Source organism: Cinclus cinclus, chromosome 22 (assembly GCF_963662255.1).
Source record: "Cinclus cinclus chromosome 22, bCinCin1.1, whole genome shotgun sequence".
Classification (NCBI taxonomy): Eukaryota; Metazoa; Chordata; class Aves; order Passeriformes; family Cinclidae; genus Cinclus; species Cinclus cinclus.
This window is the reverse complement of record NC_085067.1, coordinates 5,998,918-6,013,356: the sequence shown is the minus strand read 5'-3', so window position 1 is coordinate 6,013,356 and position 14,439 is coordinate 5,998,918. Positions and strand designations below refer to the sequence as shown.

Here is a 14,439-nt window from a genome sequence, read left to right as displayed (position 1 = left end):
CCAGGAGGCACAAACCCAGAAACTATTGACTGAACAAGAGGCAACTGTGAAGTGATGACAAGCAAGAGGTTCTTCTCTGTCACAATTAGAGCAGGACTAATTAACAGGGGGTTAAGCCAGATTTGTGACACTACGCCCTCCTTCCTGCCCACTCTTCACCTCACTCTCTAAAGCTTTCACACTGGAAGAGTAAAAGAAAGCACTCAACTGGTGTTTCTTCCCACAGCTCTGTATCCTTCCTGCTCCATGTTTCACAAATACAGGTCTCATGCACCATCACATCCACGTGCAAAACTAAGACACACTCCGTATCATGCACACCCTTGCTTCAGTGCTGTCAACCAGCCCAAGAAAAACCTGTACTGAGACAATGCTGGGTTCTCCAGGAAGGGTCTGGCTCAGCAGCTCTCCCAGACAAAACACCGATTTCCTCATTTGCAGCAGATTAATCAGCGAGCTGCTCTGCATTTGTGCAACAGCTCCTCGGGATTTCTCAGAGAATTACAGAAATATTGGAAGAAAGCCCATTCCCTTCTATCTAGCAAAAGGGATGTGTGCATCACTGTACCCCACAAAGCAAAAAAAAAAAATAATTATGAAACCCCACAGTTCCTCATGACAGCCCACACAAAGTGTAGAGTTTTTTTGTGGAGGGGATGCCCCCACCAACGCTATCACTGATTCACTTCCACAACTCAGAAACAGAGACCTGACTCCTTCTTCCTTGCACTTTTCCAGCTTCTCAGCCAGATATATGTTTCTACTTTTTAAAAAGAGCTGAAAAAGCACAAACCCATTTCACTTGACTCACATCAGAGAGACTCAGTGATCCCTCTTCTCTGTACACATTCCACCAAGCATTCCCATTTCCTTACACACTCCAAAAGTTAACCCAAGGTCTAAGCACTGGCAGAACAAAGAACACTCCAAGCTGTACCAGCAGTGCTTAGTCCTGCAACTGAGGCAACTCCCCAAGAACCAATTCCACGCTGATGACTAACTCCCATTACCATCATCCAGGTACCTTCACCCCCTCCAGCCTCAATATTCCCAAAACCAGGAGGTTCCCATTATTCCCTTTGGCAAGCACACTCCCTAGGTGAATAATTTCACTCTTCGAAGAAATTCCATCAGGAAAAGTCAGGAGTAAAGAGCCTTCCCACACCCCAGCAGTTTATAAAGTGAAATAGATGGAGCAACAGTGAAACAGCCCAGCCTGCATCAAAGGTGTCAATTAAATGCTGGGAATAACGTTCAGCAGGGAAGTGCCAGAAAATTAAGCTCGTTAAAGGCTTTTAATCAGCAACAGCCTGAGATGGGTAAATCTGAGGAACCCTTCGGTGCTGTGGAAGCAAGGCAGGGCAGGCTGCCCACGCTGCCAGGGGTGCTGGTCAGTGACCCACCCCAAAGCCTCCAGGGAGACAGGCGTGATAGGGGTACCCCCCAAATAACGGGGGGCACTCATGACAGGCCCCCGTACATTGGTCACACCAGTCTCCCCAGTAACACCAGACACTCCCAAAAACGACAGGCTCCGGTCATCCCAATTCCTATCAGATAACAGGGGACCAGGCACATCAGACTGTCCAGAGAACAGGGAGTTCTGGTCATCCCGGTTCCCCCTAAACAACAGGGGGACACTCACAGCACATTCCCCAGCTCACAGGGGTCACTCCAGTCCTCCCCAACCTTTTCAGTAAGAAGGATCTCTAAAGATCTCAGTAACCACCAGTGAGAGGATGCCCACTCACACCAGACCTCCCAGTGAACAGGGGGCTCTGGTCTTCCCAGTCCCTCCCAAAAAGAGATCCATTCACATCGACCTCCCCGCCAATAACAGCAGGGCCACTCACCCGCCATACAAGGGACCCCAGACATCCCAGTAACAGGCAGCCAGTCACACCAGTCCCCCCAATATAATTAAAGTCCCTATCCCATGCCTACCCCACCAGGGGATGCCGCACCGCCCCTCCCCAGCACAGAGGACCCCGGCGGCGGAGCTCAGCCCCCCTTCAGCCACAGAGGACCCCTGGGCGCGCCCCTCCTCAGGCACGCTCCCCCGATCCCCGCACCCACCGCCGGCCCGGCCCGTCTGGCGCTGGCGGCTCCCGCGGCCCCGGCGCGGCCGGCACGTACAGCGGACCGCACCACCCGGGCACGCGCGAAGGGGAACACGCTCCGCCCTCGCCGCCCGCCAATAGGCGGCGAGCGCGCGTGCCTGTGGATATCCCCCCTCTGCGGCGGCTCATGGTACAGCCCCAGTACGGGGGTATTAAAGGGACAGGAGCCCCGAGAGGGGCCGGGGTAAGGTGGGCGGTCAGGAGCTGGAGCGGAGCAGCGTGGGGTCAGGGGGCTGATGAACAGGATTCAGAGGCCAATGGGTGCAAACAGGGGGTCGGTGTGGAGGGCAGGCTTGGCTCAAGAGGGGAGGCAAGGTTGGGGTCAGCATTGTGGTTCGGGAGTGAGTATGGGGTGGGGGCAAGTGTTGGGCTCAGAGTTGGGGTTACTCTGGGAGCAGTGGGAGTTGGGACACTGTGGAGTCATGTTTGGGGTCATGGGGTGGGGGCAAGTGTTGGGCTCAGAGTTGGGGTTACTCTGGGAGCAGTGGGAGTTGGGACACTGTGGAGTCATGTTTGGGGTCATGGGCTGGGGTCAGGGTGCTGAGGTCAGTTTTGGACACTAACTGGGCTGAGCTAGGACCCCTGTCTGTGGCCACTCCTGGGTGCATGTGGTGGTGCTGTGGACTCCCAGTTCCCCCAAGGTCATTGCCCACCTTGGGGTGTCAAGGGGGCCCCACGGTGGAGGCTGGCACGCAGTCACTGCCACCATCCGTGGGAGCCAGAGGGCTGCTCCAGCCTGGGCAAGCACATGCTCCTGATTTAACCACAGCCCAGATGATTCAGATGGTTTGGGGTGGTCTTTCACTTGCTGCCACACAGGAAGTTGCACAAGCAGCTCTGGAAGAATCCCCAGAAGTCCCAGTGGGAGATTTCACAACCCAGACATCCAGACCCTGGATCCTGAAGGGACAGCTGCTCTCCTCTCTGTTCTCTGTTGTTTTGTTAGAGGTTCTTTTTTTTTTTTTTTTTTTTTTTTTCGGGGGGGTGGAGCTGGGTTACAACTCTGCTGTTTCCAGCTTGGCCAAAGCCTGAGGCACAGCTTGTCCTGACCCCACTGAAGAACCCCAAAGCTGTGTGGGGTCACCCCGGGCTGGGTCCCCTCCCTTTGCCAGCTGGGCACTGGCACATCCAAAGTCACCATCCTGACGCTATCACTGTGCTGACGCTTGTTCCAGAGTCAATAAAAAACTTGGGGAAGATCCAAAGTTTGAGCTGGGCCTGGGAGGCACCTGAAGAGGTGTGAGGAGGGGGCACAGACTTGAACACCAGCCCAGGGCTGCAGGGACCCCCTATTTCCTGACAGCATTTGAGCTGAGGTTGAAGGGTGTGAAGTTACCTGAGTATTGAAGCCATTCACATGAGTTTTGGGATTGACCCCATGGAAGCTCACTGGTCTGTGACCGTACCCCATGGGGTGAATGGATCCCAGCAGCCCTGAGGACAGAGCAGGTCCATGGCTGGGGTCATCCATCAGATACTCAGACTGGGGACAGCCATCATGGTGCAGCCTGTCCCATTCTGTCCCTCCAGGAAAAGGGCAGGGGGCTCATCACACCCAGCACAAACCCCCCAGGGGGAAGCAGCAGAGTCCTGAAGCCCACAGAGACCTGTTTGGTCTGCACTTTCTACCTATTTTTCCCTCCTTTTCAGCTCTCCTCTGCTCCCAGCACAGTTTGAGGCTGAACTTTTGGCCACGGAACCCTCACAGTGCCAGCAAACAAGGGACCCCATGGGACAGCCATGGAGGTGGCATTTGGCAGTGTCCTGGCCCTGGCACAGGGAACCTGGCCCCCAGTCAGGATGTCTGCAAGGCTGTGCTTGGCCAAAAATTAATGACAGGAAAGCAAACACAGACCCGTTTTCCTTCCAGCATTGATGTCCCCCTCCCCACTTTGTGGGTCCCCTCTCACTCCTGGATGGGGCAGCAATGTAGGTCTAAGTCTGCTTTCCTCGTGTATCCTTGTGTATCCCTGACTCCTTTTCCTTTGTGCCATGGTAGGAGCTGAAGAGCAGAGGGGATGGACTTGAACTTCCAGAGCATCCTTCCCTTGGCAGGACCAGTACTCCAAAAACAGCGAACAGCTGGCTCTGCTCCCAGCCCTTGTCCCCAGACTGTCCTTCTGCAGTGACCCTCTAAGGACATGGGGGCAACCCAAGGGGGTTTCTGGACTCTGTGCACACCCTGTGGACAGACACAATCCTGGCATGGAATGAAGTGGCGGTTTTACTGGGAATGAGCCAGAGGCAGAGAATAACAAACCTCCAGGGACAGCACGTTCCCAGGGGCAGCCACCCCAGGGGCAGTCATCCCAGACTGAACTGGAAGGTTATGGATTTTCTTTTTTTTTTCCCCTGCTTTAGGAACTTCAATTCTCTGTCTCCCCGCCAAGGGAATGAGCGGCTACTGCAATGCATGAGTGACATTAGCTTAGTTAGGCAGATGCCAAAACCCAGTGAGCTGATGACTTATCTTCCTCTCTTCCAAATTTAAATCCTCTTCTCAGCCTTAGACACATTTGCAAATGTCTCATCCCAACCTCTTTCCTCCCTCTCAGCAACTTCACTTCCCTGGGTGATGAGTTCTGAATTCACCCCCAGCCCTGAGGAACTGGGACTTGTTGGACTCCATTGTCTAAGAGCATTTCACTGTAGAATGGATGCCCTCAAAAAAGCAGGGAACAGAAATCTCCACAAACATCCATCTGAAGGGCACTGAAGACAGCTCCAACACATTGCACATGACCAGTAGGTGCAGCTGGATTCAGAACGCTCCTGGGTAGAAGCTGTAGAAATCAGACACCAAGTGATCTGCCACAGTCACTGAGAACCTCCCGAAAGATCTGGGAGCAGAAAGAAAACGTATCCAAACTGTGGTTTTGTGCTCATCCAGCATGTCCTGTCCTCAGGGTTCTCCTAGAAGGCTGTGGCAGTTGTCTTGTCCCAACACGGAAAGGTTCATGGCTGGAACCTGCTCCTTTCCTCCTGGAGGGAGGTTCATACCAGCCGGGACTGGGGCTGTTCCCGCTGCCGGCAGCGACACTGCAGGGACTCTTACAGGGTTTCCTCTACCGCTATAAAGCCAGGAAACTACTCCCTGGAAACACGCCATCCCTCTGACAGCTCTGCGGGGAGAGCCAATCTCTCACCAGATTGACTGATAAAAGAGTTGGACAGGAAAAACAACCCGTTTCCAGCGTTTTCCAGCCTGCAGTACCGCTTGTCCCCAGTGCTCGTCCTCAGTGCGCGTCCGAGGTCACCAGCTTCGCCCATCCCACTGATCCCACCCCACCGATCCCATCCCACCCACCCCGCGGAGGGGCACACTCCAGCTCCCCACTTAAAAACAAACCCAGGTTCGAACCAGTCCGTCTTTCAGATTCTATTTCAAATTCACAGTTTGGAGACACACAGCATTTGTGATTGCTATTGATCCTCATCACCCTTCTGGAAAAAACTCAAGTGATAAAATTCCTAAATTTACAGGTAAAGATTCCACAAGGAGGAAAATCAAGGCACTAACGCGAGTGGAGTATCAACATTCCAATGTTATCTCTAGCATTTCTTTTCTGGTATTAAAAATACACTTTTAAATTCCAAACAAGCTCCTTATCCTGCTCCACACTAAAAATATAACAATGCAATTGCTGTCAGCAGGAAAAACAGGACCGTGAAATCAAGTCCATTTGTGATCCCACAGAGGAGTGAAATACTCAGTTATGAGACAGAGCTGTCCCCCAACTCCAAGTTGGTTCCCAAGTTGCTGCATCCTCCTGCTGAAAGCCCTGCCTAAGGTGCTCAACTTCACAAGAAGAGCTTCTTACTCATGTCCTACTTAGCTGAGGTGCAAGTTCTCAGCACTGACTTTGGTCTCCCCCAAAAGGAAGCCCCTGCATCCCACACGGGACTGTGGCAGTCATTCCAGAGGGGCTGCTGGGGAAGTAAAACAGCTGGATGACAACACGGGACTTCTTCAGACCCTGATGATGGGAAAATGAAAGAGGCAGGGATATGCTTTGGAATGTGCAGCTGCCATTGCTGCCTCTGGCTCACCGAGAGCAGGGAGGAGCCCCAAGGCTGTTGAATTTCTGGGGATGGGTGAGGCACTGCAAGAACATTTCCAAGAGCAAGAATGGCACTTTGTTCTTCATGAAGCACTGTTTTTATGGAGCACAGCAAAACTCCAAGTAGAGTCAAGGGCAACAGTTGTGATCCTAGCTGATTTACAGACACGGAGACAGCAGATTCCTCCTGGGCACTGTGCAGTGGGCTACACAGCTGTGAACAAAGCTCAAACCCCAGCAATTGGACCAAACTCCTTCATTACAGCCTCAGGCACCAAACAGTGCGTCCTACTGCAAATCCCTGGCTGAAAACTCCCATCTCCCACACACCTGCCCACCAGCTCTGGAAAAAAAACAGAGAGAAATTGTGCTAATATTGGTGGGTGAGATTTCTAGAGCTAAGCAGTGTGAACACCCCCAACAGCACTGCTACATTCCACTTAATTCTTCTAACCCATTGTTAAGGTCCCTCCCAGCTCCTTGAATTTATAAACATTTGCTCCACAAAGGACCAAAATCCCTTACTGAAAAGTCTCTCACTACTTCACAGGCTTTTGAGGTTGCCTTATCAAGTGCTGGTGACGCAGGCTGAGCTGGTACAGTGCTCTCAGAAAATGAAGGTAATCCATTGATGCAAGCACAGGACCTTCAGCATTCTAGAGCTGTGTTTTGGGGCAGAAGAAAGTATTCCATATTCTATCCTCTTGCCCCAGGCTGGTGCAACAAGCCCCCTTCAAGGCACTCTCTTAGAGGACAAGTCACCAGTAGAACAGACATCTGTCCTCCATTTAATTTTAAGTTACAAACTAAGGCTCCTATGATTCCCACTCCTTTTGGGTTCTAGCTACATCACACCTGTAAAAAAAGACAGGAATGTAAATGGGAAGTGCTTATTGCTGCAGCCCAGTTAAACCCCAGGTTTGCTCAGTGTTTTCCCAGTGAGGTTCCTACCTTGGCTTGGGGAGCTGGTGCACTGGAACTCCAGTGGACTTGTGGAAAAAGGCAGCTGCTAAATGCAGCAAAGAAGAAAGACTTTAAAAGGATGAGAAATTCACAGAGGTGATACAATTCCCATCCTCCAGAAACACCAAAAGTAAAAAAAAAATTATAAAGGAAATATAATTCAAGTAGATTGTGCCAGGGAGCAGGGGAATGGCCTTCACTGGAGCTACCAACCCATTCCAACACTCAGCCCAGACACAGCAAAGATGCCAGCAACGCACTGCTGTGTAAGCCTCACACAGTGGTCCTGCCCCTGTGTGAATCCTGCTGCTCTCTGGAGGATCAGTACACCTGCACTCTGGTAAATTCAGCTGAAACAGGGGCCATTGGGGTTGCTGGATACCCTGGTGCTTGCTGAACACCAGCCAGAAGGCCCGTGGATGCAGGTGGCTGTGGCTGAGCTGGGCACTCACGCTGTGGAACAGGGAATTTACCCAGCTGGCAGCACTGTCCCAGTGAGGCTCCAGCGTGGGCTTGTCCAGGACACTCTCCACAGGCACCTCTGGCTTGGCAGTGGGAAGAACTGAGGCTGTGTCCTTCAGCACGGCCCTGCTGAGGTCCCTGGTGTCCCAGAGCGAGGCCATGTCCCGGAGCGTGGCTGTGATGAAAGCCCTGGCTCTGAGCACTGGGGTGAGCAGGAAGAGCCAGAGGAGAAGGGCAGTGGTAGCTCTGGGTGGGGTAGGTGCCAGGCACAGGGATAATCCTAGGCAGGAAGAAAACAGAAGGTTACACTGTGCTCAGAACTGACATTGCCTAATTAGTGCTGGAAGTGCCCTGGGGGCAGATTTCCTCCTGACCAGCACTCACAGAGGTCACTGCAATCCATCAGAAGGATTCACTACAACAGAAGCTCTTATTATAAGCAGCACTTGAGTAAAAAATGGGTTTAGTGGCCTCCCAGGACAGCTGTTCCCACTCCCAACCCACTCTAAGTCCACACCCACTGAACGAGCGTGGCTCTTGGCCCCAGACTCTTTGTGCAAGGAATACACAAAACCAAACTGCAACGTGCTTTGAGATCCCTGTGCACATCCTCTCTGCCCTGTGAGTGACACATTTGCCAAGTCATTAATCAGGAGAAGTTACAGCTGCCAAGTGTTATTTACCAAGAAAACACAAAGGCCTTTGGTGCAAGTAAGAGCACAAAGTATAGAGCAGTTAAAAAAAAAAAAAGGAGGAGAGGGTTAGAAATAAAAGAGTGAGTTAGAAATAAAAGAGTGAGTTAGAAATAAAATTAATCATTCAAAGCAAGGGCTAGGAAGTGTCTGCCAGCAGAAGGCATGACTCATCCTGCCAAAACCTATCAGGAGAGAGGCAATCTGCCTGGAAGCCTCAGCCTCTGGGACTTCAGGAGTGCTGCTCAGCCCACGCACAACATGAGGATGAGAGCTGAGAATCCAGGCAATATTCACCAAGCCATGAGTGCCAAGTTCCCAGCAAGAAGAAGAGACTGGCTCATGCTGGGGTTTTCAGGCATGGAGATTTCTTTTCCATTATTTGAGGTGTGGGTTTGAGTTTGGATACTTTTTTTTATTTGTGGACACAAACATGATGCCAAGGCCAGGACTTCAAAGAAATATCTCCTGTCTTGCAGCAACTTAATGCCTGAATCTTATGAAAATTTAAAATGAAAACAAATCCCAAACTATTAAGACCTCTTGCATGGAAATAAGAATCAAAATAATAAAAATTGCACTCCAGAAGCACTTACAGAAGTTGTATCTAAGACACAGACATGCAAATTCATCTGCAGGAGTGGAAGCATCCTAGAAACCTCCTCCCACGCCCTGCTTGATAGTCAAATGTTCATGTAAATACCTTTGTGTCACAACAGTCTGTGTCACCTCACCAAAGGAGGCAGGTTTAGACACTGAGGTGCTGTGCACAGCAGGACTGGACTGACACAGGCTCAACATGGAACCAGACTCCCTCTCCTCCCAAAAGCTGCATTTGTACAGGAGGGAGAGAGGGAAAACACAAAATCTGGATCAGTCTGGCTTCCCCTGCAAGCACTCACACGTTTTGAGTGTCCTGATGGACCTGGGGGACATTCCTGCTACAGACAAGGGTTGCTTTTATGGTTTCCCATGGCTGAGGCTAGTGCAAACACCTGAGAATACTTCCACTTCAAATAAAACTTTACAGCGAGCTGATGGCTTAAATATATAGAATTTAACCCTGAATAGAAAACTATTTTTCCTCTGTGAAACTGAAAGGACACCTTAGAATAAGTAAATATTTGACCTACATTTTCAAGCTTTTTAGAGTACAAGTGAATTCTCATGGTCTGTGTTAAATTTAAAACCTTTCCTGCATCTATGGTCCTCAAGGTTTCTCTTCTGTAAAGCAACATTGCCTTGACACTGAAAACCTGCTGAAAGGTTAAAAGAGACTAAAAGGTCCGCACTGAACTTTGTAAGTGCCATCCTTAATTTACAATGCTCTGGTCTTAAGTAGGTGTGGATACAACTCACTTCACAGCATTCCTGGCAGGAGAGGTGGGGCAAATAAAGATAAGGATCATGCCCCAGGGAGCCATATAGCCAGGAACAACTGCCTAATGCGGGGGCAGAGTTACACAACTTAGCTTTCCTGTCAGCCAGAGCTGCAATTATTCCCATGTATACATTATGCCCTTGCAGCAAAGGAGAGGTCTTCAACCTCCATTCAGCTTTCACTAAAGACCTGGTTGAGTTAATGTGTGGTAATTCATTAGTCACACTAATGTCACCAGTGTAACATCAGTGGATGACTCTGCTCCCCATGATACCCACGAGGTGACCAGGAGAGGCACAATGCAGCTTTTAGAGATGTTTTACAGACCCTTCTCAGACATCAAAATTCCCCTACAAGTTGTTTCACAGGAACTCCTGTACTTACCTGCTGTTTTCAGAGGCTTTTCTCTCTGCTAAGGACCCTGGGATGTATTTCAGCCCTGGTATCCTTTTCAGCAGAGTGAAAGGGAACACCCGGTCCAGCCTAGAGCCCAGAGACTCTGGAAAATCCAAGCAGAAACAGTAGCCGAGACCATCTGAAGTCAGGAGCTTGTTAAGGAGAGCTGAGGACAAAACACACTCATTTCTGATACAGCCACACAGAGTCTCCCTCTGTCCACAATCCCCTTTCTCTGCAGAATTCTGACAGTTCTAAGTAGCTACCACCACCTTCAGAGACCATCGCCCTCCTTAGCTCCACGTTCTCTGCATGAGAAGGGGCAGCATGAGGTGAAACATAAATGCAGGATGGGATGGGCATGAGAAAAGCCAGTGAGGGCTGAGTGCAGGGCAAGAGTCCAGGAAAAGCCAGTGCACCTCAGCAATGAGAACCACAGCACTTCCTTCCCAGCACAATCCCGCTTTGGCTCAGGGCTTCCCACTCAGAAAGGATACAGGCTTCCCCAACCAGGAGCCCACACAGGTTCCCCAAGAGGGAAGAGTGGGGGACAAACCACGCTATGCAGAGCCCAAGCCACGGCACCAGCACCACAGGAACTCTGCACCCAAAAAGCAGAGTGCTCTTCATGCGCGAGCGGGTGGTAGAAACCCCCAGCGTGGCAAAAGCCACTGGCATGAACCCTTTGGCATCTCCCACTTCCAACAGCCTGGACACAAGGGGCTCGAGGAAGAGGTACAGGAGGGCGGAAAGCACGGAGAAAGTGGCAGTGAGGATGCAGTGCTTCACTGTGCCCACGTTCTTCTCAAAGCTGCCAGCAAAGTACCAGATGATAACAGCACCACAGGCCAGGGAGATCAGGTCCTCGTAGACGAAGATGTAGGTGATCAACCTGTGAACTGGTCACAGCAGCACCTCAGACAGGCACAGACAGCATTGGGGGTGGTATAAAACAATTATATGCTTTAGCAGAGGGAGAGTGAGCCCACGGGATTGATTAATTAATAGCTTTCATTTCTATCCTGGCATAGAAGAGAAGGAACGTGAGGCCTTTAAAAACCAGACATAAATAACCAGATAGAGTGAAAACAAGTGCTATCTTGGGTGTCACAAACATATGGCCTGGCTCTTGCTGCTTCTTGGGAATCTGCCTGGAAAAAAGCAACAGCATCTGTAGTAAATTTTGGTCTAATTAAAAGAGGCAAGAGACATAAAAATAGCTGTTACATCACCGACGATTTAGGCAAAAAGATAAATACTTTTTACATTGCTGGAAGGCCTATTTTCATCACCAAAAATGTCTGGAGGTTATCACACCTCAGAAGTGCTTCTAGGCCCTCTGCTCAGGTGTTCTCCTAGGCACATAGCAAGGATTGAGACAGACTTCTCCACCTCCCTCCCACCAACCTCAGTTTCACAGCCAGAAAAATAAAAGTGAGAAACAATTCAACACAGTGCAACTCCTGGAGACATGTGAGGAGATGGTGGAAACCACCCATCAGCTCAGAGCCCTGGACTAATAAAGGAAATCACTACAATGGATAAAGGTTTGGATAAAGGAAATCACTGGGGGTAAGGTGGAACATGGGAATTAACAGTGTGATAAAAATCATTCTGGGAATACCACAGGGACTGAGAAACGCAAACCCTTCCAGTTCCTGGTAGTGTTATCCACTGGGCTTACTATCAAAGGACAGAGATAAGCATGTGCGGGAGCAGCCTGATGTCGAGGGACTGAAATGGGTGCCCAGCAGCCTCGGTGCAGGTCAGGGGAAGCACACAGAAAGCGGAAGAAAAGCGACACGGAGAGCGGGACACGGGAGGAACAGCGGACTCGGAGTCGGGCTTGAGGAAATGCACAGAAATGGGGGCTGAGGGGGTACCACGGGGTCCAGGGCAAGACAAGGAGAAGGCCCGGAGAGAGGAGACACAAAGGCTCTGCTGCGATGTGGGGAAGGCGCGGAACAGGGTGGGCAGAAGGACCAAAAAAGCGGTAGCTGCGCCCGCCGGTGGCACCGCTCACCTTCCCCGTCCTGCAGGGCTGCGGGACGCAGCGCGGCGGCGGAGCGGGCGGCGGGGACACCCCACAACAGCCCGGGCGCGGAGGCACCGACCGACAACAGCACCGTGAGGGCGGCGGCAGCCGGCGGAGCCGCGGGCGCCGCCATTGCTGCCCCGTGCGCCCGCCGCTTCCGGTCACCGCCGGAAGGCCTGGCCGTTACCACGGCAACAGGAGGCGCTGTGGGGCCGTTACCATGGAGACAGGGGGCTCGCGCTCTCTCTCCCTCTCGCTCCCCCTCCCCCCTTTTGAATCTTTATTTAATGAATGTTATCTTTGCCCTGCTCGGAAGGAGAAAATATCCCAGGGAGAGCTGTGAGGTCTCGCTAGGAACCCGCCTGGCCTGGGTTATAGCCGGGTGTTCCCACACGGGGCAGCCCCAGCGTGTGGGAGGCCCATCTAGACCCGTGCAGCCTCCACTCACGGGAGCCGCGGGGTCTGGATCCTGGGAATCAGAGAATCAGTCAGCTGGAAAAGATCTCTGGGATCATCGAGTCCAACCCATGACCGATGAATAGCATCATGTCAACTAGACCAGAGCACCGTGTATCACATTCAGTGTTTCCGTAAAAACCTTCAGGGACGGGGACTCCACCACTACCCTGGGCAACCCCTTCCGATGTCTAACCACCCTTTCTGTGAAGGAATTCCTCCTCATGGTCAGCCTGAACCTGCCATGATGCAGCTAAAGGCTGTGTCCTCTCACCCTGTCCCTTGGAGCAGAGCCCAACCCCCACCTGGCTATAACCTCCTGTAAAATAATTGTAGAGCACAAGAAGGTTCCCTCTGAGCCTCTTCCCCAGGCTGTGCCATCCCAGCTCCCTCAGCCACTCCTGGTGCTCCAGACCTTGCCCCAGCTCTGTTCCCTTCACTGAACACGCTCCAGTCCCTCAACATCCTTCCTGAATTGAGGGCCCTAGAACTGGACATTGGGTCAAAGGCTGAGTGTTTCCCTGCAGGTGTGATGGGTGGATGCAAATAGGAGTGTCCATACCACAGCTGGTCCTGCAGTGTTCATACCAAAACCTCCGTGGGGTTTGTATTATGTACACTGTCCGCCTTCCATTCCCCAGAATACTGGCTTAATTGTCTGACCAGTTCTAGTCAGATCTAGGAGAGGAATTGGCAGCTCAAAAATGAAGATATGAAACTTCTTGCAGGTCTCATGGACATAAGGAGATGATGAAGTAGGGAGAACTTAATCTGATTCTTTGGGGTAAAGCTTTCCTGTGATCATGACCACTAGCTAGCTTTATACACAGTTAACACTAACCACAATTGCACCTGTTCTTGACCTTGTAGTTGGGGATGTAGCTATGAATACTGTAGTAGGGAAAGAGTATCCTTTCACAAAAGGAGAAAATTGTGCATCCCACCTGGACGTGTTCCTGTGTTACCTGCTCTAGGTGACCCTGCCTTTGCAGGGGGGGTTGGACTGGATGATCTGCAGAGATCACTTCCAACCCAAAGTGATCCTGTGAACTCTTCTTTGTGCCCACACACTCTGGCTGCTGGTTCATAGAATCGCAGAAGGGTTTGGATCGGAAGGAACCTTAAAGGCCACCACCCTGTGAGGTCTCATTTACACAGGAAGGATCAGAAGAAACCCACCTTCCCACACCACCTCTGATTTTGCAACTTGGAGAAGGATTTGAAGCAGCTGGTATCATTTCCAGCCAAGGTGAAAGAATAGAGGGTTGAAGGGCCATTTTTTCCACATCTCAGCTTCAAAGTTTTTGGTTGGGACCATAGCACAGATCTATCAGCAGGAAGACAGACACGTAAACCTGAAACTCTCTCTGAATTAATTCCATTTTCCACGTATGAGAAGCCTTCAGCCCCTGAGGAATGCACAAGCATTGAGAGGCTCTACTGGCTCTACTCAGAGCAAAAGACTCCCCAGGTCCCCTGGCTAGGGAGCATTGTTGGGATCTGCCTTAATCCCAGCATTGCACGGGCAGCCTTTGTGAGGTCCCAGGTTATTACAGAAAGGCTCAGGGAGCAGTAGAAGACATTGTAGCTGGAAGAGATGCCGTATCTCAAGGAGAAACCAAAAGACAGGCAGGGAGCTGACCCCCCCCCCCTTTTTTTTTTTTATTAATCACTCCAGTCACTGCTTGTTTTGCAGAAACTTATTTTCGGCTGTGGCAGTGGGATTTGCCTCCTGCTGCTATGCCCAGGGAGGAAAGAAACAGCCCAAATTCTCTACAGATCTGCTCAAACCATTCAACTACAATCAGAGAAAGTTCCTTTAAATTTTTAAAAAAACAGGGTAAAACCTCATTGTTTTCTGGGTCCATGTGCA

At 51.0% G+C, this 14,439-nt stretch overlaps 1 protein-coding gene across 1 annotated transcript; it reads right to left on the bottom strand.

Moving 5' to 3' along the window:
- Nucleotides 1-5,491: 5,491 nt before the first annotated feature.
- On the bottom strand, nt 5,492-12,251 carry RHBDD2 (rhomboid domain containing 2). The gene is made up of 4 exons (XM_062506899.1): nt 12,099-12,251; nt 10,573-10,974; nt 10,064-10,214; nt 5,492-7,886 (listed from the first exon to the last, which is right to left on the bottom strand). Exons 1-4 carry the CDS (start codon nt 12,241-12,243, stop codon nt 7,466-7,468), a joined length of 1,119 nt encoding a protein of 372 aa, XP_062362883.1. The 5' UTR covers nt 12,244-12,251; the 3' UTR covers nt 5,492-7,465.
- Nucleotides 12,252-14,439: the final 2,188 nt, after the last annotated feature.

What these genes read in the sequence shown, in the direction of transcription:
- RHBDD2 (XM_062506899.1), bottom strand. Translation starts at nt 12,243, where the DNA reads ATGGCGGCGCCCGCGGCTCCGCCGGCTGCCGCCGCCCTCACGGTGCTG. An exon ending in AGCCCTGCAGGACGGGGAAG is followed by an intron (nt 10,975 to 12,098) that starts GTGAGCGGTGCC and finishes TGCTGTGACCAG; the next exon opens with TTCACAGGTTGATCACCTAC. An exon ending in AAAGCCTCTGAAAACAGCAG is followed by an intron (nt 7,887 to 10,063) that starts GTAAGTACAGGA and finishes CTTCCTGCCTAG; the next exon opens with GATTATCCCTGTGCCTGGCA.